Genomic DNA, 24,853 nt, shown 5'->3' with positions numbered 1-24,853 from the left:
CCTGCCCAAAAGAGACATTTTGGGGTGGGATCTATGTGAAGTCAATAGCCCTGAAACAATAGGTTTACTTTTTCATGGAGAAGTCACTGAGTGAGGATTACCCTCAGTGAAGTTCTCCACTTTGCAGCTAGTGTTGCCTGGAAGTGGCAAATTAGTATTTATGAAAAAAAATAGTGTAAAAACTGTACACAGACTTATTCCCTGGACTGTCAACAGCATTAGCTGTTTCATGTATTGCTCACAGAATAAACTCTGAGGATCAATGCTGTTTGCAGGAATTGCAACATAGTGTATCTGTGTCTGACAGCAGCAGAGTTCCCAGAGTGTTTTATAGAATGTCTTCTCATTTTAAAATGCAGTTAAGAAGCATAGACCAAAGTGTATTATGCTTACCCCATGCATATCCTTGACAATGTCTGCAGGGTTGTAGCAAGCGATTCCGATCTTCCTTATCTCCATTGCCTAAGTGTTAAAGATCCAGCCTTAACTGGTATTTATACTGTCCTTTTCTCATTGTTGGGGCTGAGTCTCTCTGCCTGCTGTACCAAGCACCTGTTGTGGCAAACATTAGCTTCTGAAGAACCTAAGTCACCAGTGAGGTGCTGGTAGGGTGTGCAGAGGGTCACATCTGAGAAACAGCTTGAAGGCAACAGAGCGAGTGAGGTGAAAGACACAATATCTACCCTATATATGTGTGTGACCCATTTTTGTTGTAAGAAGTCATAGCAGGCTTTTGTGCTTTGTCAGTGGAAGCTATTTCCAGGCACATGAAGGACAAGAAGGTGCGGAGGAAAAGCCAAGAAGGTAAATCATGCTTGACCAGTCTGCATTCTGTGATGAAACGACTTCCTTGGTGCAGGAGGAGAGAGCTGTGGAAGCTGAACAAAATGAGGAGATGTATACTCCCAGTGCAATTTCTTTCTTTCTTTCTGATGTTGTTATAGCGCTTTGAGAAGCAGGGCTTTGTGTGCAAACCTCACCCCCTCCCCCCCCTTTCCATAGCTCATACCATGTTTTTTTTCTTGCAAATCGTGGATTCTCTCTGCTCTTCTGCTCTCCTGCTAGAAGATGTTGATGTTATATGCATTGAAGAAACAAGTTTTACCTTTTTTTCTGGAATGTGGAGAACTTTTTTTTTAATCTCTGGTGGCAACATATTTCCTAACTGTGCCACCTGCCAAAAACTTCTAAATCAAGGACCTCTTGCACTTGGGGTTATGGTACTCATTTAATTTTTTATTTCAGTGAATGTTCTCTGTCTCGCTTCCCTTCTTCACTGGAAGCAGGAATTGCTCTCGTTTGTAAGTTTCATGGCTGTACCCATACTATTTTGACAAACATACATTTGTTTACGTTCTTCCTTGTAACTGTGTGCAGGGTAACTGCTGGTTACTAGATAGATTGCAAGTCTGTTAAGTTGAACATAGTGAGCTTTTTCATTATGCACTTAATGATGCCAGAGTGCTGTTTTCAGTGTGGATGAACCAAGCATAGAAATGAGCCTTAATGTCATTTTCTCAAAGTTTGAGTGCATTGTTTGTCTTAACAAGTCTTTATATAAATTCTTCTGTAATTATATGTATTGTAAGTTACCTTAAACATGCAAGCATATCCTTAGGCCGTGGAAGTTGTAAATGTGTATTGTGAGTTGAGGACTACTTGAAAGGCAGTGTAGTTTAATAATTTTGAATAAAGCATAGTATTAGGATGAGTAGAGGTTACATGTCCTGAAGAGTAAAGAAAGAAAGAGCTAAGCTGTGGAGAGGAGTCTATAGGTTCATTGTAACAGGCCACATCACGTGATCTCTGAGACATCAGTTTGGGATTCAAGAATAATCAAGTTCAAGAATGTAGTTTTGAGGCTTATTTCTAAAGGCTTCTGCAGAGATGAGGGTGAGGTTTCAAGAATGAATTAACACAGTGAACTGTAGATTATTGTGGATAGTAGTACATATTCCCACCAGTTTTACTCCGCTGATACTAATGATGATGTGCAGCTGGAAATTTTAGTATAGGGTTAGTGTTTTGATGAATTGGAAAAAAAAAAGGTAGATGAAGAGTGTTGACTGCTCTATTTGGTAGCATCCCACAGTTAAACTGGCATAAGCTGGTGCCGAGAAGCTTCTTCTGGTTGAGGAATAGGACTAGACTGATTTCTTTGCGAAACAGTTTTCCTACCTGTAACTGGATAATTCTGTCCTTGAGCAGTTGTATAGGTAGCTGGTATTGCGTAGTGGTGGTTTGGTTTTGCACACGTGGAGGATTTTCATGAGTCTGTTCATGCTGGAAAAAGAATATTATGTTTGAGATAAGCATGTATGTATCTACCTGGATTCCTTTTTCTAGGCTGCATAACACAACCAGGGATATGTGGCTAACCGTTGTTTTTTCTTACATTGTGTTCAGATGTCTTAGTTACAGATGCAATTGCTTTCTTCCTGTTGCTGTTGCAGAAAGTATTTGTGGGATAAAAATCATATGCCTGTATGTGATATGTGCGTGTTCTTTCAGTTGGATGCCATTTTATCTAACGGTATTGCCGTGTAAAATACTTTTTTGTGTTTTTTTAGATGGTTTCTGGCAGTAAACAGTTTGAAGGTTGGAGATGTCATTTTGTTTGTAATATCCATTTTTACAGCTCAGCACTAAATGTGTTAAGTTGATTTTGGCATAGAATCAATGCAGAGGATTTGTTGCTGTGGACACTGTCAATTAGTATACTTATGAATTTGACAGGGTGGAGACTGAAATCCTTAGTCCATTTGTAAAAGGTATATTTCTAAATACAGTGTACTTTTGGTGCTATAATTATATCTGAGTAAGTCTGTGAAGTTATGATGAGAGATGATGTTATTTCAGGGTCCATAACTGTGCCCGCTGTTTAGACAGATTATAAATTGTTCACAGTGAAGTTGCAAGTGAGATTAAGATTGGAAGGATATCTGATACATTGGCTGAGCAGGTATCTTCTGGGATCAGTCTAATGAAAGATGTACGTTGTATGTTTTGGGGTTTTTTTGAACAGCCCTCCTGCTTTGGTATGAGAAATGGGTAGATGCCTAGGTTATAAATGTGTGTTCTGTGTGCCAGAAAGACAGTATCACTCCTAAATTTATGAAATGAATGTTGCAGTGTTTTTGTGTTGTATTGTCCTGTCCTTGCTCCTTGGATAGGATGTTTCTTGTACAAGCTTAGGTGCCACAGTTTGGTCCACTTTCTCATGCCCCCGTGTTGTATTGTCTCAGCTCAGGCATGCAAAACATACGTAGTTATTTGAAGTGAAAACATCGAGATAAAGGTATTCCACTCTCTCTCTCTTTTGGGAAAGTGTAAAAACCCGTAATACAAAGTACTAGAGGGTTTTTTTTTATTTTGGCTGTCTAGGTTACCCTCTTTCATCCCTCACTGTGCTGTTATGCTGTTGATTTCAGAATTTAGTGTAGAACTGTAAAATGTTACTGTGTGTTTTACAGGTATCCCGTACTTTGATTAATACCACACTGATCCGTAAGAGATTTTAAATTAAAACTTATTGGTTTGTCCAGATTCATAAACCTGATGAAAGCTTTCACATCCTCAAGAAGTCCCTATTTGGTCCCTGAAAGGAGTGCAGATGGGGAAGCAGTATCTTCTTTTTTTACTTTGAAAGAAGAATATCTCTTTCCCAACAGGCTATCTACTTGACAAGATGATTTCTCCTCATCACCTCCACGCTTAATGGAAACTTTCTGTTTTATAAAATAAAATACTTCTACCACTGATCACTGATTGCAAATTACTGTAAAAGCATCAAGGGAGAGGAAAAAGCCAGTAGTTTGCCTTCTAGCTTTTCTCAGATTTCTGTGAGACTAAGCAACAAGCCATTCATTTAAAGGTGTTGTGGTTCCCCCCACTGCCTGCCCGCTCCACCTGCCCCCCCCCCTCCCCCCATTCTGTCAGGAGTGCAGAGCTAAGCAATCAAACATAGTGGGCAGATACAACTATGGATGGCAACTTTAATAATTCCTGAGATGATAACAACCCTTGAAGAAAACACAGGAGCAGACCAGTTTTTCATCATTTCTTCAGTGTGCAGGACTCTTCACAGTTTTGCAAGCTTTAGTGGGCTCACCTGTTTTGAAGTGGATAATGCTTACTGTTGGAGGATTCCTGGGAAGAAGTATGCAGCGTGTCAGAAAAGTGTTCAGCTTGTGTTATTTGCCAGAAATAAAACTATTTAGTTAACTGCTAGAAAATATCAGGACACTGCCAACAGATGGTTTACTAGTTTTACACAGTTCTGATTTTCTGTCAAGTAAAACATTGGTGTAATACTTTAGAGGTCTCTCTGCCCTTACACAGATTCTTCCAATATCCCCAGAACCTGGTGTATTCAATTCTTAAAAGAATTATGCATGTTGCTAGTAAGTGATTTTGCTCATGCATTTGGAGTGATTAAAAAAAATACATGTACTTACCAGAGAAAGTTGATTCACCTTGAATGGATGAAGTAGAATGCTTTGATCACTTGATGTTATGTTGTATCCCATTGTATTACCGTGCTTTTGTAGTCTTTCCCAGCATTAAAGTAATATAAAGGAACATAATGATGAAGAGTTTTTTTCAGTTGTGGGTGTTGCAGCTTGCTGTTCAGAAAACTGAAGATGTTCAGCCTGAGACCTGAATTTGTTCCCTGCTTCTCTTATGAAATGTTCCATTTGATAGGTGACTGTAATGCGCAGAAATTTGCAGTTTATACCAATACTGGTTACCTGAGAAGGAATGGAAATGGAACTGTGAGGATTTGAAAAACATAATTTAAGAGCATACTGAGGTATACTAGTTGGAGTAAGCCAGTGGCAAGAGTACTATGTGCTAGCTGTTAGCTGAAACGGTGGTTGTTTTTTTTTCTTTAGAACACCTTGAACTATTACTGTGGTAATGTCCTATCTCTGTGACAACCTGTACACTGAATTATGAATCCATTTAACATCTGGTGTTTCAGTGATCAGTACTTAGTACTTGCAGAGTTTGGTCTTGTTGAGCATATGTTATTGTTCATGCTGATAAGACAAAATCAGGTTCCTATCACATGTCTTCCCGGAGTAGCTGCTGTGACTTAGTATGTTCTAGTTATGTAGGATATACTGCAATAATAGTGTTGCATAGTATTTTCGTATATTCCTATGTGCAGCAGGTTCTCATTTAGTGCGAAAATCACGCTGCATGTTGACAGAGCCTAACTTCCAACCTGCCTTTTTGCTATGCTGCTGTTTAACCCAACGAATAATGGAGTCAGTACACCAAGAAGTTTGCTACTGTCTCAAGAAGTGTTTGTTCTTATCAAGGAGAAGCCCCATATGAACTCCTCTGGTTTACCACTTTTTATTCAGTTTGGTTCTTTGTGGCAAGTTTAGATTTTGAAGAATTTTCTCTAGATTGGCTCAGTGCCATGTCTTCAGTCAGCCAGTTTCACTATTTGATGAAAGCTCCTGACATTTCAGGTTCTGTGTTTAAACTGCAATTTCATGATACTTGTAAACTAATACTGCTGATGCCTAAGGCAGCCCTAATCTTACGCCTGCTCTTCCTTCTCATGTGCTGGCACACAGCTGTGTAGTGAACTGAGTCAGGGAGGTGATCTCAGTAAAACTAATCACTTCTATTTTTCTTTTAAACTAGATTAAACCTGTGTAGTTCATTGCACTACCACATAAGCACTTGTGTCATAAGGAAGAAAAGCGCACAGGGAAATCAATTTCTGCCAGCACAAATGCACGTTGTGGGCATGAATTAAATGTGAAACAACACAAACTGCTGAAAGAAACTGTGCATGCTCCAAACTGCAGTCATTCAAACCAGTTCCCCTTTTCCTGGGGAATGTGGGCTGCTTTTTATCACCAAGGTTCTTTAATTTTGGGGTTTTTTTAATGATTCTTCTTTGCCAAAATATCGGGCAAACAACAGAACCAATGGAGAGAGAACTAAAAAAACATAAAAAGGTTAAAACCAGTTGATATGTTTCTGTGATAAATTATTAGGCCATGTGAATAAATTGGAACTGGCAGATATATTTCAACTTTAATGGTGCCTTTGATACTGTCTCATGTGACATTAATCATGAGTAAGCTAAGGAAATTAAGTTTGCATGGGAGTAGCATAGGAGGTAGGAACACAAAAATGATTGTAGAAGTGTATTCAAAGGATTTGGTATCTTTCCAGTTCTAACTGGAGGAGTGAAGGAAGAATGTGTTAGGTCTCAAACAATTTTAACTGACTAAAGTGGTGGCACACAGAATGTACATCCTGACTTCCAGTGGGTGTCAATCTAGAGACCTGCAAGTGTTAAAAGACAGGATTGGAATTTAAAATGATTTTACAGTATTGGAGAAATAGTCTGAAAGTAGTAAGTACAAAAATCCCCTGTTAAGTGGGAATAATTAGTTGCTCAGAAGTCAAATGTCTTTTTTTCAGAAAAAGATTGAAAAACATAGTAGATGTTGAACACGAGGTCTTGTCTTTTGCTGACCAGTTGGAAAAGATCCATGCATGGCAGTAGCTGTATAAGCAGGTCTGTCCACTGTAAGGTCTTTAAAGTGTCATAGAATATCTTGAGTTGAAAGGGACCCATAAGGATCATCAAGTCCAACTTTCTGCTCCTTGCAGGAGTACCTAAAACTAAGCCATATGACTAAGAGCATCGTCCAGACTCTGCTTGAACTCTGACAGGCTTGGTGCCATGAGCGCTTCCTTGGGGAGCCTGTTCCGGTGACAGACCACGTGGTTCTTCCAGTTGACTCTGGTGCCATAAATGAAGCTGTGAGTCCAGATTTGAGGATTGCATTTCAAAAAAAGATGTAGGCCAATGGGAAAGAGTCTAGAGAGGTGGGGTGTCTGGAACAAGACGTGTGGGGAATGACAGAAGAAAGTGTGATAGTTCAGCCTGCAAATAAAAATCTAAGGGTGAATGTAATAACTGGTCTTAACATCTAAAAATACCTAAAGGTCGTAAGAATTAAGATGACCTCTGAAGACTGTGATTTTTCAATGTTGCTATGTGGAACTAGTAGTTCTTACTGCTATGAATGTCCCAGTGTCCCGAAGTAATAAATAAACTTTCCACAAATGCAAATGTTGTCTCTCTGGGGCTTTGTTATAACATCTGGCAGTTCCTAAGTTTTTCTGTGAATCTCTTTTTGAGATTCAAAATGCTCCCATTTCAAAAACAGGACTCTGGGGGCTGTCTTCCCAAGCCGTTCTCAGTTGCCTTTTGGTGAACAGTTTTGCTGTTTGAATGGTGCTGCTGAATGTGGCATTGTCCGTCCTCACTTTCAAATTTATACGTTCTCAAACAATAATGACTTTCCGATTTTGAGACTCTTCTAATGAGAACCTCTCTGAGTGGGTCCCCAGCTGTTTCTCTTCACTCAGAGAGGCCCTAACAGGGCTGTAGCACCTTCTGCTCAGGTGCCGTTCCCTCCCTGGGGCGTCTCCCAGAAGCACACCCAGTTGTCCGTACAGGGTCTGGGGGAAAACACATTTACAGAACACTGCTGCTATTGGCTGTTAAGAATATGCTTAGAGAAAGAATATCCACAATGTCCACAGATTCTTGTATTATTATTTTATTGACTACTTATGAGTGTAATCTTGATCCAAAATGCTAAGAAAACATAAGCAGCACTTCATTTTAATTTGCTGCCATTCTTGAGTGTATGGTTGCTTTCTTACATGCCTATTTAAAGTAGTCTACTAACTGTCTGCAGCTGTTCACACACAGAATTGCAGTACAGAAATGTTATGTCTTATATTTGAGTTGTTTTTCCCAGCTTGCAGTACTATAAATTCACTTCAGAATTAACATCTTCTTGTGAGCAAAGTTTAGCTGGGACCCACCATACTGTCCACTAGGACATTACCTGCTAGATCTGGAATTGCTGTTTTGTCAGAACTAGAAAAAATTGTTTGCCCTGGAATATACAGTAACCCATTCATCAGTATGCCTCTTGGGTGCCTTCCAAGGTACCGCCTCCTACTTCATTTCCTGTGCATCCTGGGGAGGGTTTGGGGGTGAAGAGTCTCAAAAGAACCAAGTGATGTTGCATCTTCTGCTTTTGCTACCATCTGGCTTGGAGAAGTACAGGTATTGGTTACCATGATGCTGTATGTATGCCCCTCTCTCTCAGCAATAATACACTTTACTAAAGCAGAGTGCAGGAATGAGAAAACAGCTGCTCTGTCGTCTGCAAGAGAGTGGGACTGGTTCTTATTTACCCACTGGAATTTCTGTGATGTCCGTGATAATCTGTCATTGTAAGTAGATGCTTGGGGTATTTTGAGGGTGATGGAGGGGAGGTAAACATAACTTCTAGGTGAAATTCGGGTTTTTTTTAGAAGGATTTTGTTGTGGTCTGCCAAATTGAGGGACTGGATGGTATAAGCTCAAAGGTACCTTTCCGTTCTGCATCCCTTTTCTATCGCTTCTTTAGAAATGCATATTCCATTCAGAGCTCTTGATGCATTTGTTCTCTTTAGATCCATAGGTCCATACAACATGCACAGAACTCAAATGACCTTCCTTTGGGATTAAAGGTTGTAGGAATTACTCAGGGCCTTAGGCTGCCTGCATCAGGTGAGGAAACATGTCAAATATCAGTATTTAGGGACTTACTACTTCTGTCTGACTCTGACATATTACTACTGTGCACTTCGCCCCTCCTCTTTATTTTGTTTCCTGGCTTAAGACTTCACATGTTTTCAGGCCACAAAGCATAGTAGCCAGTATATCCTTTCCCATTCCTTTTGCTTATTGTAGGAGTTTGAGAGATTCATACACCATTCAAACTAGACTGTTTTAAGGGGTCGGTCAGCAGTGCTGGAAAGCTATTAAATACCTGTAACCAAACCATACCTTGGTTAAAAACAAAGTTAAGGAGGTTGTATTTCTAACTTACCGAGTATTTTGCCAAACGTTAGTCTTCGATCAGGTGGGCTAGAATAAGAAACCTCTGTGAGCTCCACTTGAAAGAAAGAAAAAAGTTACTTTATCACAAGACAGACTCTCAAGTCTGAGATTTAGGAGCCACTGCTCTCTGAAGTCTGCTTATGTCCAGTTCAGCTTAATTGGGCAGACAGTTTACTTTGTAATTATACATGTCAATAAAACCACATTTCTTGTTTCTATTTTAAATTGCCACATAATACATTCACAGTGTAACAACTTTCATATTTTAGAATGAATATTTTGTTCAAATAAGTCAGTTTTCACTGAAAGCTTATTTGAGTCAGCAAATTAGAAATGTGACTGCCTACAGATGAGTCTGGAGACAGATTATTTTTTTTCCCAGTAAATACTTAGAAATGTTGTCAACTCATGCTAGTAGGATGTAATAACATTTTTCTGGCCTGTACAGTGGCTGCTGCTGTTGTCCCAACAAATAAATAAAAATCTCTCAAGCAAAGTTAGATTTTGCAGGAAGAATGATGACAGAAGATATTCCGATCTTCCTCTTACATTCAAGCCTTCTGAAGATTTTACCTCAACTATTTTAAGTAAGGTTGATATACTGGTCTAATCCTTGTTTGCAGAGCTAATTAAACTTGGTGTTATGCCTATAGCTATTTGTTTGAGATGACAACAAATACAGAATTTTGATGCATGGTAATGATCAAATATGTAGTCTCAACACTTCTAGCAAGTAAACAACCAGACAATTATCACAATAGCAAAAGCTGAGCTCTTACTAATGGTATCTTGCAATGATTTCCTAAAGTAGATGTCCTCTGTCAGGATGGTGGCTTCATTAAAACCAGATCTGAGTGCTTGCTAGAGCTACCAGTGCAGCGCAGTAATAGCTGGTTGCTCGGATGGTTTCACACTGCAGGCAACAACATTTCAGTAGTTAGCCTGTCTTATGAGCCCATCCCTGTTTGTGATTAAACTAAAGATCCTTGAAGACAGCGAGACTTAGCATACTGAACGCTTTTTTTTCTTTTCTTGGAAAACATTACTTGTGCTTCCTTCTGTTGCTTCTTAGTTCATTTCTCGTTGCTAATTTACTGTTATTTAAATTCTGCATGCGGAGGATTAATTTCCCCGGTTCCTTCTGTGTACCAATACCTTAGTAAAGATACTGTAAATCTCCTCCTTTTTTTCCATTTACTTGCATGGTCCTATAAAACATCTGGATGTAAAGATAAGTCAGCCGCTTGCTGGCGCTCTGCCTGAAAACAGTCTGAGACTTTGGCTGGCCAGAAAATGGTCCAAGTCTTTTGTTAGTGAATGTGTGGGATCCGTGAAGGTATCAGCTTAAGTACCTTTGTTTTATTTAATAATTTTTTAGCAGTTACCTTTAATCCCTGTCCTCTCTCACGGACAGAGAGAGGAATGGGCAGCCATTCCTAGGAGAAGTTTTTAGTGATAGAAGTATCGTGGAGAAGAATTGCAGCAGAGAAAGATTTGAGGAGGGGCAAATGAGCAGTGCTTTGCAGGCACTAGTTGAAATCTGTACAGGAATCTTCCCTCTCAAGCATTTCTGCTGAGCACTAGGAATACAGTTGTAAATGCTGGAGTGAAAAGCCGCTGAAGGAAAATGGAGTTTTCTTCAGTCAGCTAAAAGCATCATTATAATGACTTGAGCGGAATTAAGTATGTGGAAGAAAGCAAGTGTGTGAGGCAGGAAATGTGGGCTCGCTTTTCAGACTCTTATGATTCTGAAACCTTTAAATCCCTCTTGCCACGGAGAGGTAAACTTGCTGAACAGTAATGCACTGTCTCAGAGTGCTCAAACATCTTCCAGTAAAAGTTTCCACTTTTAAGGCATTTGATATTCGAGCATGGGAGAAACTGTTTGCTTTCCAAAGTGTGTGAGTCCATGTGGGCTGTGAATGGAAACTGCTCGTTGTTTGAATTTGTCCTGGAATGTACGCCAAGAACAAATATTACTGTGTAAAGAAATCTGCATGTACTACGTGAAGTTTTGCACGTACAGCCAGCAGCTTTCTTTTTTTTAGATGAAAAGAGGTGTTTTTGTTGGAGAATAGGGAAAAAGACTTATGTTCCTTGAGCAATTCTTCCATATTTTTTAGTGATACTAATGAGATGATTGCGTTATGCCTGCTTTGAAAAAGAAGAGTGCTGGAACTTAAGACTTTAATGCAACCTTTGCTTTTCATAGAGTCATAGAATAGCTCAAGTTGAAAGGGACCCATCAGGATCATTGAGTCCCAATTCCCATAGATTCACCAGTAAATATGAAGAAGATTGCTTATTTTAAACCCAGCTGCTGATTTTGACCTGTGAGAAAAAACTTCAGACTATACTGAGAGCTCAATCTCAGAAGTCTGTTTGCACACAGGCATAGTTAGTTTTTTGTTTTTTTTTTTAAATAAATAGGCTTTTGTGGCTTGTGCGGGTGTCAGTTTCCACATTAGATTCAGCAGTCATATCAAGTATGCTGCATTAGATTAATGGCATAATTCTGGCATCTGAGGCTGTTGCGAACTAAATATTGGAAACAGAAGGATTACAACCTCCTAGGCAGTGAGTGCATGCTTTAGTCGGAGATTCCAGTGACAACATTTGGTGTCTACTGTGTTCGTTTGTGTACAGTTTCTAGTGGATGTACATAAAACCAGCTTAATTTCAAAGCAAGTAACAGCACGCAGCAATAAATGCAGTATTTGATTTGATTGTTCTGTGTCGTGTCTTCTGTGCCTGTACTCAAACAGGAGATTTATTCTGTCTTGGGATATTGCGTTGAGCTAGCGTCTATTGGAAGTTGAATTTGTGTGTTGTTTGTGCATAAAAGCACTTGCATTAAAAGAGATACAGATGTGTGTATACATAGAGAGATATGTTAGTTAAATCTCCTAGGTTTTGCATTTATTTTGGGATATTACGTATGTGGCAGTCATTCTAGTTGCATGCTGTAAGTAGCAGTGCACATAAGAAGCAAAATAATTTGCGGTATCTGTGAAACAGGATTTGGATAGTGTCTCTGTTTGGCATGCCTCCTGTTCAACAGACTCTTAGCAAATGCAGCTATATGCAGTGAGACCTATTGCTTGTAGTATGCATAAAGTAAATCTAAAAGTACTGTATGAAGGTTTTGAAGCGATAAACCAATAATATTTTCTGCTACGATCAACTGTAGGTAAGGAAAACTTACATCCTCTTAATCCAGGAAGCCTTTACATCACTGACTCGGTCTTTGAAATCACACTTTATTTTGCACTGTGTGAACCTGAAGAAAACATCTGAGAACATCTATTCGACAGCTCAGTTGCAGAATTAACAACATCAGATTGTTGCAAGCTGGAGAACACTTTTTCAGTTGGATGTAACTGGAGTATATTGTTACCTAACAGCACTTGTGTGTTTTCCCAATAAGCTGTTCATTGAAAATTCTTTAAGCGTGTGAAGGTCTGAGACTGAAGTTATTTGTGCAAAGATTATCACTCTTTATCTCAGTCAGAAGGAGGTCTGTGTGATTAAACTCAGTCATTGACAGTGGCCTTGAATATAAAAACAAAACATCCTTTCCCCCCCCCCCAAAAAAAAAAAAAAAAATCCCACAACCTTAGTCATAATGTGCCAATAACTCACATGCTGGTATAAGATCTACTGCAGATATTTTCATAACACAGAAGAGGAGAAAATTGTGATATAATGAACGTGAATGTGAAAACAACCTTTTCTAAGTAAATTTATTCTTTTGATTCTTTTTTCATGTTGATACATTTGTTGTTAAAGGATAGATAGCTAACAAGACAGGAATTACAAAATCACATGTTTTTTGGGCGCTGCAGATTCTTTCTTCCTTTGAAATTGGTCTGGAATTTTCTTTTGATGGGGCCAATTTTTAAATGCAATTGGTTTTTGGAAAGACACATGTAAAATGACTTCATGCTAAAGCTTGTCAGAATTTGCATACCTCTCTATTGGTTAACTGAGGTATGTGATTACAGATTATTTTGGCAAAGGATTCTGTTTGCGTCCCAAAACAAATAGATGGTGAATTTGATTTGGACTGGGTTGTGCTCTCTCTCACCTCCATGAATACAGCTCTTTTCCCCGCTCTTTTCCCTCTCTCATTTCCCCAAAAAGAGAGTATCATAAATAAGTGCCAACAAAATGTGGGGACTGAAAGTCTTAAGGCAGTTACTTTGCTGGTAGTATGCATGCTATAAATAATGGATCCATGATTCTTTTGGTTTCATAATCTAATTTGACTGGAATTAATTTATGTTGTCTAATAGTTAAATTGTGGCAAATATCAAATGATCCCACAGACAGAATTTCTGGCTTCAGTAGTTGAGATGTGAAGATGATCTTGCTCATACTAAGAAGGCTAAGGATGTCAGTAAAGATATGTGGGCTTGAAAGTCTTAATAATATGGAGATGTGGAATTGAATGTATGTGTATTGGAGCATCATTGTATTTGAACAATTAAAAAGGGCATTTGGCAGTCTCTACCAGTGGGACTGAAATTAACAGATTTCAGTGCAGAACTAATTGAAGTTATAACTGTGGTGCTGTCTACATAAAGAGCCTGATAATATTCTCTGCCTAACTGAGTTTTCTCTCCTTTAGTTAGGCTCCTCTGTAAGCTGTGGTCAAATCGACCTTTCTTTTGTTGGACATGCCTGAATAAGCAGCTTCCCTCCTTCTCCCTCCCTGTTCTCTACAATTTCTCTCTCTCTCAATGTCGCTCCTAAGTTGACTGTGCTGTTTTCTTATGAAACACATTGAGGAAGTGACCTGGATCAATATTACTTAGCAGAAAAGAAGAGGTGTGTTTTTGTCTGCGTTAACCCTGATGATTTCTCTGACACTGTTTCACGTGCGGTTGCCTAGATGGTAATTACAGAGTTGAGGGGATGACATGCCAAAGCTGCAAGAGGTGCAGGAACTGCTGAATCAAGTACTGTCACCAAGAGCAGTGCTCCTGAAAGAACAGTCTTATAGGATCTGAAGGTTTTTGTATCTTCTGTGAGCACGACTTGTTGTCTGCCAGCACAGCCAAGTGCAGGGTGGATGCTGCTACAGTGTTCCTTCAGTATGCCCTTGCGGTGCTTTCCCTGTCCATGTGGGACAGACAAGTTTCCCTCCAGTTACCAGAGAGGGTATTAAGGAAGCTTTTAGGCAGCATGCAGTTACAGGGTGTCTGAGAAGATTTTGCCATCATACAGAAGTGCTACTGTGGACAGCTTCTGTCCAAAATAAGCTAAACTAGTTTAAGATTGTTCAGGAAGTCTGGAGAACAAAATCAATGAAGACTTTTCAATACTTTGAAAATTCTGCTTAAGTGCTTGAAATTTATCTTCTAAATTCCTCAAATCATCAAAAATTTTATTTGAAGGTCATAACTGCTAGTGCCGGTGTAAGTTAACTGGACTTCGCATAACTTAGGAGTTTCTAATATTTTTTTTTCTTTATGACTTTATTTTTAGAAAGCAGCAGTCTTCTATATCTGTGATCTACAATGAATGCTAAATCTGCAATCAGCAAAGAAATTTTTGCCCCACATGATGAAAGGATGCTGGGAGCTGTCCAGGTGAAAAGAAGAACAAAAAAAAAGATTCCTTTCCTAGCTACTGGAGGTCAGGGTGAATATTTAACATACATCTGCCTGTCAGGTAAGACATCCAGTTATCTGTTTAGGTTTCTCTTTGATTAACTGATTCGATGTTATCTGTAGCCATAAGAGCTGGGTGACTCGAATCTTAATATAACCAGAAAATTATCACGTTTATATCTTTAATCTTGAGAAACAACGCACTCAGGGCTATTAATATTTATGCCATATAATAAATTGAACAGGTGTTCAGTTGTTTAAAATTGATTAATTTTTAATTAATTGTTTAAAAAAATATTAGGTGTTCTCTCTCAGCATAGCTGCAGAATATGAACAAATAGACTATTTGGTAACATCTTTGCTTAATGAGGTTGAGATATGTCTTGGAGAAATGAAGTTTACATTATGTTTCATTTTAATGCCCTGAAATTTTTTGGTGGAAGCAAATGCTTTCCTCTTCATATTTGCCTCTGTATGTTGCCAGCTCACTGGGTACTTTGATATGCAACTTTCAGCCAGAATATTTTCAGTTTGTTGGATGGAACATGGTACTATGTGTCAATCACTTGACTTTAAAAGGTGTTATTGTTTGGCTGCCACGCGGACGCCCCTCCCCCTGTCGAAGTGCGAAGGAGAATGGAAAGAAACAGGCAGAAACTGGTGGGTTGGGATAAGGGCAGTTTAACAGAACAGCAAACAAAGGGAACAGGAATAACAACGGTACAGAAAAGGGGAAAACACAACACAAACCACATGACCCAGAGAGCTTCTCTCCCGGACCAGACCGCCGCCGCGCACTCCTGAGCCGCGAGTGAGTTCCCGCCGCTCCGTTCCCCCCGACCAGAACCCAGCATGACAGCACATGGTATGGAATACCCTGCTCTGTTTGGCCAGGTGGGGTCAGCCTGCCCAACTGTGCCCCTTCCTGGATCCCGGTGAAAATTAACCCTGTCCTGGCCGAACCCAGGACATTATCCACCCCTTTTTCCATACCATCTACGTCATGCCCAGGTCCCCCATTGTCCAGTTGATCACCACCACTTCTCCTGTCTCCAGATATCATTCCCTTAGTCTAAGGATCATCACTCTAAAGTGTCCGCTGAGTTCATTTAATCCATGGCTTCGGGCTCCATCTGTCGTAATGGTCTTCCGTGGAAGGAGAGGTGATGTGTGGTGATGGGCGGTCACTTGCTGCTCATGGCTGATGCATCTGGTGCGGCCCGTGCCCACAGGCTGCAGGAGATGTTGATCTTGATGAAGTTGCTGGGTGCCAGTTGTTGAAAACCAGGTCCAGTCCCATCATTGCTGTGCTCTGCTAGGTTTTCATCAAAAAGCCCATCCTTCTTTACTCTGGACGATTCTTCCTATGACACTACTGATATAACATATAACAATTATAAGAGTGATAACAGAGAGTGACAGGGTTATTTAACAACTAACTTTATACAATTTATTTATGGACTATTCTCACCCAAAATCAAATCCCCATGAGGTACACATCGGACTTCCCATCCTTCTGCATTACCCACCAGGTACACCCAGGTCCTTGAGCAAAAGTGATCCCCCGGACGGGCTTGCCTTTGCCCGAGGCAGGACTAACCCGAACTGTCTTCCCTAACATGTTCCACATGTGCACTACAGGGACTTTATCCCCTTCTACGGGGCGCTGAGGTTTTGACTGGGCAGGACCAGCCCGGTTGGTGGATCCTCCGGTGTTAAACCAACCAGGTGGCCTTTGCTAAATGAGTATCCCAGTATTTGAAAGTCCCACCCCCCATTGCCCTCAAAGTGGTTTTTAGCAGCCCATTGTACCATTCGATCTTTCCAGAGGCTGGTGCATGGTAGGGGATGAGATACACCCACTCAATACCACGTTCTTTGGCCCAGGTGTCTATGAGGCTGTTGCGAAAGTGAGTTCTGTTGTCCGACTCAGTTCTTTCGGGAGAGCCATGTCACCACAGGACTTGTTTTTCCAGGCCCAGGATGGTATTCCGGGCGGTGGCATGGGGCACAGGGTAGCTTTCCAGCCACCGGTGGTGGCCTCCACCATTGTGAGCACATAGCACTTGCCTTGGCAAGTTTGTGGCAGTGTGATGTTGTCAATCTGCCAAGCCTCCCCGTATTTATATTTTAGCCATCATCCTCCATACCACTGAGGCTTTACCCACTTGGCTTGCTTGATTGCAGCGCATGTTTCACATTCATGGATAACCTGTGCAATAGTGTCCATGGTCAAGTCCACCCCTCGGTCATGAGCCCATCGGTATGTCGCGTCTCTTCCTTGGTGGCTCAAGGTGTCATGGGCCCACCGAGCTATAAAGAGTTCACCCTTATGTTGCCAGTCCAGGTCCACCTGAGCCACTTCAATCTTGGCAGCCTGATCCACCTGGTGGTTGTTTTGATGTTCCTCAGTGGCCCGACTCTTAGGGACGTGGGCGTCCACGTGACGGACTTTTACAACCAACTGCTCCAGCCGGGCAGCAATATCTTGCCACAATGGGGCAGCCCAGATAGGTTTGCCTCTGCGCTGCCAGTTGTTCTTCTTCCATTGCTGCAGCCACCCCCACAAGGCATTGGCCACCATCCAGGAGTCGGTGTAAAGATAGAGCACTGGCCACTTCTCTCGACTGGCAATGTCTAAAGCCAGCTGGATGGCTTTCACCTTTGTAAACTGGCTTGACTCACCTTCTCCCTCTGCAGTCTCCGCGACTTGTCTTGTAGGGCTCCATACAGCAGCCTTCCACCTCCGCTGCTTCCCCACAATGCGACAGGACCCATCCGTGAACAGGGCATACTGTTTCTCATCTTCTGGCAGCTGGTTATACAGTGGGGCCTCTTCAGCACGTGTCACCTCCTCCTGTGGCGATGCTCCAAAATCTTTGCCTTCTGGCCAGTCCATGATTACCTCCAGAATTCCTGGGCGGCTGGGGTTTCCCATTCGGGCGCACTGGGTGATCAGCGCAACCCACTTACTCCACGTAACACTGGGGGCATGATGCGTAGAGGGGACCCTCTCTTTGAACATCCAGCCCAGGACCGGCAATCGCGGTGCTAGGAGGAGCTGTGCTTCAGTGCCGACCACTTCTGAAGCAGCTCGAACACCTTCATACGCTGCCAGAATCTCTTTTTCAGTGGGAGTATAGCGGGCCTCGGATCCTTTGTATCCCCGGCTCCAGAACCCCAGGGGTCGACCTCGAGTCTCCCCTGGTGCTTTCTGCCAGAGACTCCAGGTTGGGCCATTCTCCCCGGCTGCAGTGTAGAGCACGTTTTTAACATCTTGCCGTGACCGGACTGGACCAAGGGCTACGGCATGAACTATCTCCCGTTTACTTTGTTCAAATGCCTGTCGTTGCTCAGGGCCCCATTCAAAATCATTCTTCTTCCGGGTCACGTGGTACAGAGGACTTACAATCTGGCTGTAATTTGGGATGTGCATCCTCCAAAAACCCACAACACCTAAGAAGGCCTGTGCTTCCTTTTTGCTGGTTGGTGGAGACATAGCTGCTATTTTGTTGATGACATCCATTGGGATTTGACAGCGCCCATCCTGCCATTTTGTTCCCAAAAACTGGATCTCTTGAGCAGGTCCCTTGACTTTACTTCGCCTAATTTCGAAACCGGCTTTCAGAAGGATCTGAACTATTTTCTCCCCTTTCTCAAAAACTTCCTCCGCTGTGTCACCCCATACAATGATGTCGTCGATGTACTGCAGATGTTCTGGAGCTTCACCCTTTTCCAGTGCAGTCTGGATCAGCCCATGGCAAATGGTGGGACTGTGTTTCCACCCCTGGGGCAGTCGATTCCAGGTGTACTGGATGCCCCTCCAGGTGAAAGCAAACTGTGACCTGCACTCTGCTGCCCAAGGGATGGAGAAGAATGCATTAGCGATGTCAATTGTAGCGTACCACTTGGCTGCCTTTGACTCCAGCTGACATTGAAGTTCTAGCATGTCTGGCACGGCAGCACTCAGTGGTGGTGTGACTTCATTCAGGCCACGGTAGTCTATTGTCAGTCTCCACTCTCCAGTAGATTTTCTCACTGGCCATATGGGACTATTAAAGGGTGAGTGAGTTTTGGTGATCACTCGTTGACTCTCCAGCTGGCGGATCAGCTGATGAATGGGGAGAAGGGAGTCTCTGTTGGTACAATACTGTCGCCAGTGCACCGTTGTGGTTGCGATTGGCACCTGTTGTTCTTCAATCGTCCGCAACCCCACAACGGAAGGATCCTCTGAGAGACCAGGCAAAATGGACAGCTGTTTAATTTCTTCCATCTCCACAGCAGCTATGCCAAAAGCCCACTGATACCCCCTTGGGTCTTTGAAATACCCTCTCCTAAGATAGTCTATACCAAGGATGCACGGAGCCTCGGGGCCAGTTACAATGGGGTGCTTCTGCGACTCCTTCCCAGTGAGGCTCACTTCAGCCTCCAGTGCACTCAGCTCTTGGGACCCCCCTGTCACTCCCGAAATGCAAGTGGACTCTGACCCTTTGAAATCTGATGGCATTAAAGTACACTGTGCACCAGTGTCCACTAGAGCTTTATACTCTTGTGGATCTGACGTGCCAGGCCATCGAATCCACACTGACCAATAAACCCGGTTGTCCCTTTCCTCCACCTGGCTGGAGGCAGGGCCCCTCTAATCCTGGTCAGAGAATTTACTGCTCACTTGCTCTAAGAATGACTTGGAGGTCCCCTCCAGAGGATCGGAATCAAGGTCAAACTGTCTACCTGGTCTGGAGAGCTGGCTGCTGGCAACTGGAGCCGCATTTTTCCTAACAGAATCCCCTTTTGTGATTGTTTTACCTTGCAACTCACGCACTCGTGCCTCTAGACTTGAGGTGGGTTTTCCATCCCACTTCCTCATGTCCTCTCCGTGGTCACGCAGGTAAAACCACAGGGTGTCCCGTGGTGTGTAGCCTCCGTATTCCCTCTCCTGAGCAGAGAAACGCTTGCCCCTAATAGCTGAGATGCTGGCCTGTACAGGTGGGGAGTAGGACATATTCTTTTTGAGTCACTTCACCAGTTTCTCCACAGCTGAGACAAGGGAGGAAGAGAGACTTTCCTCATATTGCCGGAGTCTGACAGCCACCTCATCCACTGTTGGTGCGTCTTTACCATTCCAGTCTACTGTTGCCAGTGAGTTGGCATATGAGGATGGTGCACTCCGCACAAACTTTCTCCACATGGATGGTGTGCACTGGGCTTCATCTGGGTCTGTGGGTACCTGCTCATCATCTGGTTCACAGTAAACCAGCTCCCGCACAGCTAATTCCCTCAAGTACTGAATACCCCTTTCCATACTGGTCCACTTGCCAGGGTAGCATACAAAATCCTCACTGAAGGGGTACCTCTCCCTCATGCCTGACAGAAGTCTCCTCCAGAGGCTGAGGAGTTGTTCCTTTTTCCCAATGGCCTTGTCAATGCCCCCTTCCCTGGCCAGGGATCCCAGCTGCTTGGCTTCCTTGCCCTCTAATTCCAAGCTGCTGGCCCTGTTATCCCAGCACTGCAGCAGCCAGGTGCCAATGTATTCGCCTGGGTGGCAGCTGAAATCTTTCCGCATGTCTCGCAGCTCGCTCAGGGACAGGGACAGGGTGATGATCTCTGTCTCTATCACCCGCAATGACCCTGGCTCATCGTCATCCCTCCCAGAGTGATCTGCTCTCTTTGCGTCTTTCTTTAGTTTTACGGGGGCAACTACTACCGGCACAGGTTGGTCATTGGGCTCAGCCGCAAAGCCTGCGGCTGGAGCTGGGCCTGGAGCCGCTGCTGTGCCCGTCGGGCAAACCGGGGCCGCGGCTGCTGCCGTGGCAGCAGTGGTGCTGGTCGGGGGGCTGTGACTGCCTGCTGGGCTGGAGGGGCTGCAGGGCCGGCGGGGGGGGCAGCGCCAATTGCAGCACCTGTCGCTTCGTTTCCCCCCCCTTCCCCTTTAGGGCACTGAACAGTGTTGAACAAGGCAGCTGGGTAGGCGTGGGCCAGACCCCAGCACGTTGCAGTGATTTGTGTCTCTCTGGAGTTCCCAGGGTGGCAGTATACTTTTTGCAGATATTTTACTAGTTTGTCCGGATTCTGCAGTTGCTCAGGGGTGAGTTTGAAAAACATCAGGGGTGTCCACTGCCCTAGGTACTTGCCCATGCTGTTCCACACACCCAGCCACTCACAGCTATCCAGCCCCGGGGCAGGTCTCTGCACAATGTTCTTAACTACTTGTTTAACCGTAAACAAGACCCAAAACCCGTTCAGGAGGCAGAACAATAGAAACCTCCTGGCCTGAGCATCCCACGGGTACTTGAAGTTCTCAAAAGCCGTTAGGACCAGCCTGAAGGAGAGGGGGGGTGACAGAGTGGGGGAAGGTATCTCCTCTGGTTTTCCCCATAGATTGGGTTTGATTATTAACAAATTCTAAGACATAGGATCCAAGGTATGGAAATGACTGCAGTGCCGCGTGCACAGCGGTCAAGCCTAATTTCATGCACAGTGATGTTATGTCATAAGTAGATATCATACAGTACAGCAAAATCATCATCCTGATCCTTTTTCCAGTGATGGTGAACGGCATGGCAGTGAACACACACTGCAAAAAAGGATTCAAATACCAGAGCCATCTGATCAAAGTCAGCAACATTTTTTACCGGTGACTATTTAACTAACACAGTAAATGCGTATAACAAAATTTAACAAAATCTAAGAAAGCTGTTTCAACACCCGCTGCTCAGCCCTGCTGTTATCCCCGCCCCACGCTTGGGCGCCAAATTTAGTGTTATAGTTTGGCTGCAGCTGGCAACAAAAGCGCCACGCGGCTGCCCCTCGCCCCGCCAGGCTGCGGAGGAGAATGGAAAGAAACAGGCAGAAAACTGGTGGGTCGGGATAAGGGCAGTTTAACAGAACAGCAAACAAAGGGAACAGGAACAACAACGATACAGATAAGCAGAAAACACAGAACAAACCGCACAACCCAGAGAGCTGTTCTCCCGCACCGCCGCCGCGCTCTCCCGAGCCGCGAGTGAGTTCCCGCCGCTCCGCTCCCCCCCACCAGAACCCAGCCTGATGGCACATGATATGGAATACCCTGCTCTGTTTGGCCAGGTGGGGTCAGCCCGCCTGACTGTGCTCCTTTCTGGATCCCGGTGAAAATTAACCCTGTCCTGGCTGAACCCAGGATAAAAGGGATGACAATGGAAATATCTGGGTTGGAGGAGAAAAGGAAGTATGAAGACGTGTTTTGTGAGAGTCAAGGGGAACAGGGAGAAATGATCTATTTGTTGCTAATTAGTTCAGATGAAATTAATTTGAGTTTCTCCCAGGTCAAACCAGTGCTTCTGAGAGTCTGGATTTCAGGAATAGGGTAGGCAGTAGCTGTATGATATTTTGCTGTTTGTTTTAATTTTTCTAATAAAAATAAAGGTCCAATTAATATGCTTTTACGTGTGTAAATGAAACCCATTTATTGGGTGACTTGTGGTTAACTATGGTATTGTATGTTTTTGGCTGGCTTAATTTTACCCTAAGTATGTCTCAAGGCAGTTGGAAAAGGAGTTTGTGATCCTGATTAGCCTGTAGTTTACACTTATTTTCAAACCTAGAGTGGAAATCTGTTGCCTGAAGGTAGGCATTCAGTGAAGTTTTAGGTTTCCAGCTCTTCCTCCAGGTAGCTTTCTAGATAGGCACAAATCCCTTGTTGTTTCTGTGTCTGCCAGCTGAGCGTCTGTGAGTATCTTTGGTATCCTAGGGTGATTTAGTCACTTAGCTTATTAGGCATATCAGTTGCTCTGTTTGAGTGTGCACATCTTACTGGAAGTACAGCTAGTGGTCAGAGGAAGAAGTGTTTTATGAATCTCAGAAGACTGCAATTATTTCTGGACTAAATGGAAGACAGTGTTTCATGGACTCTCTCAGTTAAAACTTTCAAAACGTAGAGAGTAAAACCCTTGTCATTCTCCCTATATATGGAGCTTCAAGGAAGGACTTAAAAATTGATTCTCTGAGGCTGTTCCCTAGACTTGTGGTTGGGATACTCTGATTTGGATGTAAGGACTGCAGGTTTCAGTCCTCTCAGGTTCCAGAGGAAACTGAAACTAGGTCTCCTAACTCTTAAAAAAAAAAAAAAAAAAAAAAAAAAAAAAAAAGAAAGGGGCGGGGGGGAGGTGTTCAAATCACTAACCTTTTGAAGCAAAGCTCAACTCTTCTTCCTTTAGGGTAGTTAAATCGTTCAGGAGTCTGTCCTTTTTTTTTTTTTTTGAGTCACCTTATTTTGAAGAAGAATCCTGTTCTAGGTCTGTGCAGTAAGCTTTGGAATACCCAGGTGTCTGATACTCATGTTTGTGAGGAAAGGTTAGAGGTGTGATCTGTGCTTATAATTTTCTATAGGCTAACTCTATTCAGTAGATGGATTATATTTATTTATTTATTTTTCGTTGCCATTCTGGGGAACCTAGCCCTCTTTGAGATCCCTCACCTCCATGTTCATATGTAGCAGCCAACGTGGATTTTAAGAGATTGAATATTGAATGATCTTAAGTGCATCCAATGTCTTTCTGCAACAGAATAGCGTATTATGAGTAAGGAAGCAGATGTCCTGACTTCAGCAGAGTTTCACACTGAGGAGAGGGAGAAGCATTCACTGTATGGTAGGCACGGAAAAGCTGCATAATTGTATTGGAAGAGCCCTCGTGCCTGGCTCGCTGTTAGTGGGGTTTTGCAGGGATTTGAGACCACTTGTTCTATATACATTTATAGTCTATATTATGGAACATATAGTATGATTGGTAATTGCAGTAGACAACAAGTGATTAGGGAGGGGACTGCCTGGCTGTGTTTGTGTTTGAGGGCAGTATTAGAGTTCCAAACAATCTGATTGGAAAGGTGATGCAGTTCAGTAGGGTAAAGTGCAATTAGTTATTTAGTTGGGAATAATCAATAATGAAACATCTGAATCAACGGCACAAAATTAAGGAGTAGGGAACAACTGTTTCTGACACTGTGGTTAAAGGAAACTGTGACAGGGATAGACTGATTTTTGCTGTTCCTGGTGGCCGTGAAGCAATAATTGTTTTAATTGCAGCAAGAATTTTTGTTACAAATTAAGAAAAAGCTTTCCTTTAGTAAGGAAACATTTTCCTTTATTAAGGAAATGTTGACGTGGAGATGGCAGTTCTACTGTGTCCCCAGACAGTCTAAGATGAACTCTATCTTCAGATAACAGAATATACTTGGTGACCTTCCATTTTTGTATGGTTCAGTACAGTGTGTGAGACACAGTGGTTGCTACCTCTGGATTTTAGTTTCCATTTCAAGTGGCACATGCTTTAATGCTGAGTAGTACAACGTCTATCTTGGATACACCTTTAGCAGCCTTTGACTCGTCCTGTTTTTCCTGGGTTCTCTGTGTATTGGGTAAATGTAGTGACTGGAATATCTGTGTGTTCTTGGTTTCCTTGGTCTAATTCAGTTTGGCCTTTGCTAAAAGGAATCTGATAAGTTTCTGTTTAGAACTGAATTTGTCAGTTGCAAGAATACACGTAGAAACCAACTTGTTAAGAGACTGATAAATATTTGGGGATATAAAATATCCTGCCTAGTTGTAGTTTCATTCAAGATGGGATACAGAAGATTAAACATCAGCCACTGTGATAGCTACTTTTATTTACTGCTTGGTTTGTAATTGACAAATTCCATGAATTGTTGCAATTAGAGTTAAATGTTTTCCTTTCTGTGTTGGATTGAAAATATATCGTAATTATTGTCTATCTGCATTTTTGTAAGCATCGATAGAGATGCTGAGCAGGGAGAGTGCCCTTAGGCCTCAAAGAGATGGGATAGTGAAGTATTAAAAGAATCAAGTATTGAACAGAGCAAGACGGAAGAGTTAAGGAGATTCTTCCTTAAAATTTGAAGTACGTACTTTGTTTTATTTATTTGACAATACTAGATACTGAATTGGTTAGAAGGATATACTCATTAATGCTCCAAAAAGGTGTGCTTAAAGCCAGTTTTCTGAAACTGGGGGCAGGTTCAGGTAAGAAAGCTGTAGCAAGACTGCTTGCTGGACTGGTGGAAACTGAGCAGCTGGGTTACCTGCAACCTTCTAGCCTGCTGTAGTGGTGGGAATGGCCAGGTTTAGACTGGTAAGCAGAGCCAAGAGAGATCTTTTGGGAGTTATTTAGTTGAAGAACAGCAAGAAAGGAGTGGACAGATAGGAAACACAGAGGTGGGGTGGCTGTAGGTAGAACAGAGATGAAAATTGTGATTTTTTAAATTTTTTTTAACATACGAGAGGATTTAACACAGAGAAAAG

General features: G+C 42.6%; 1 protein-coding gene across 1 annotated transcript in view; it reads left to right on the top strand.

The window, feature by feature from the left end:
* Positions 1-24,853, top strand: part of STXBP6 (syntaxin binding protein 6) — a 135,544-nt gene that overhangs the window by 25,959 nt on the left and 84,732 nt on the right. The window contains exon 2 of the mRNA XM_075426184.1: positions 14,435-14,620. Coding sequence (XP_075282299.1) covers positions 14,467-14,620 — 154 coding nt within the window. The 5' untranslated portion in view covers positions 14,435-14,466. The remainder of the gene's footprint in view (positions 1-14,434; positions 14,621-24,853) is intronic.

Source organism: Opisthocomus hoazin, chromosome 7, assembly GCF_030867145.1.
Source record: "Opisthocomus hoazin isolate bOpiHoa1 chromosome 7, bOpiHoa1.hap1, whole genome shotgun sequence".
Classification (NCBI taxonomy): Eukaryota; Metazoa; Chordata; class Aves; order Opisthocomiformes; family Opisthocomidae; genus Opisthocomus; species Opisthocomus hoazin.
The sequence above is the reverse complement of the archived record's forward strand: the minus strand, read 5'-3'. Positions and strand labels throughout refer to the sequence as shown.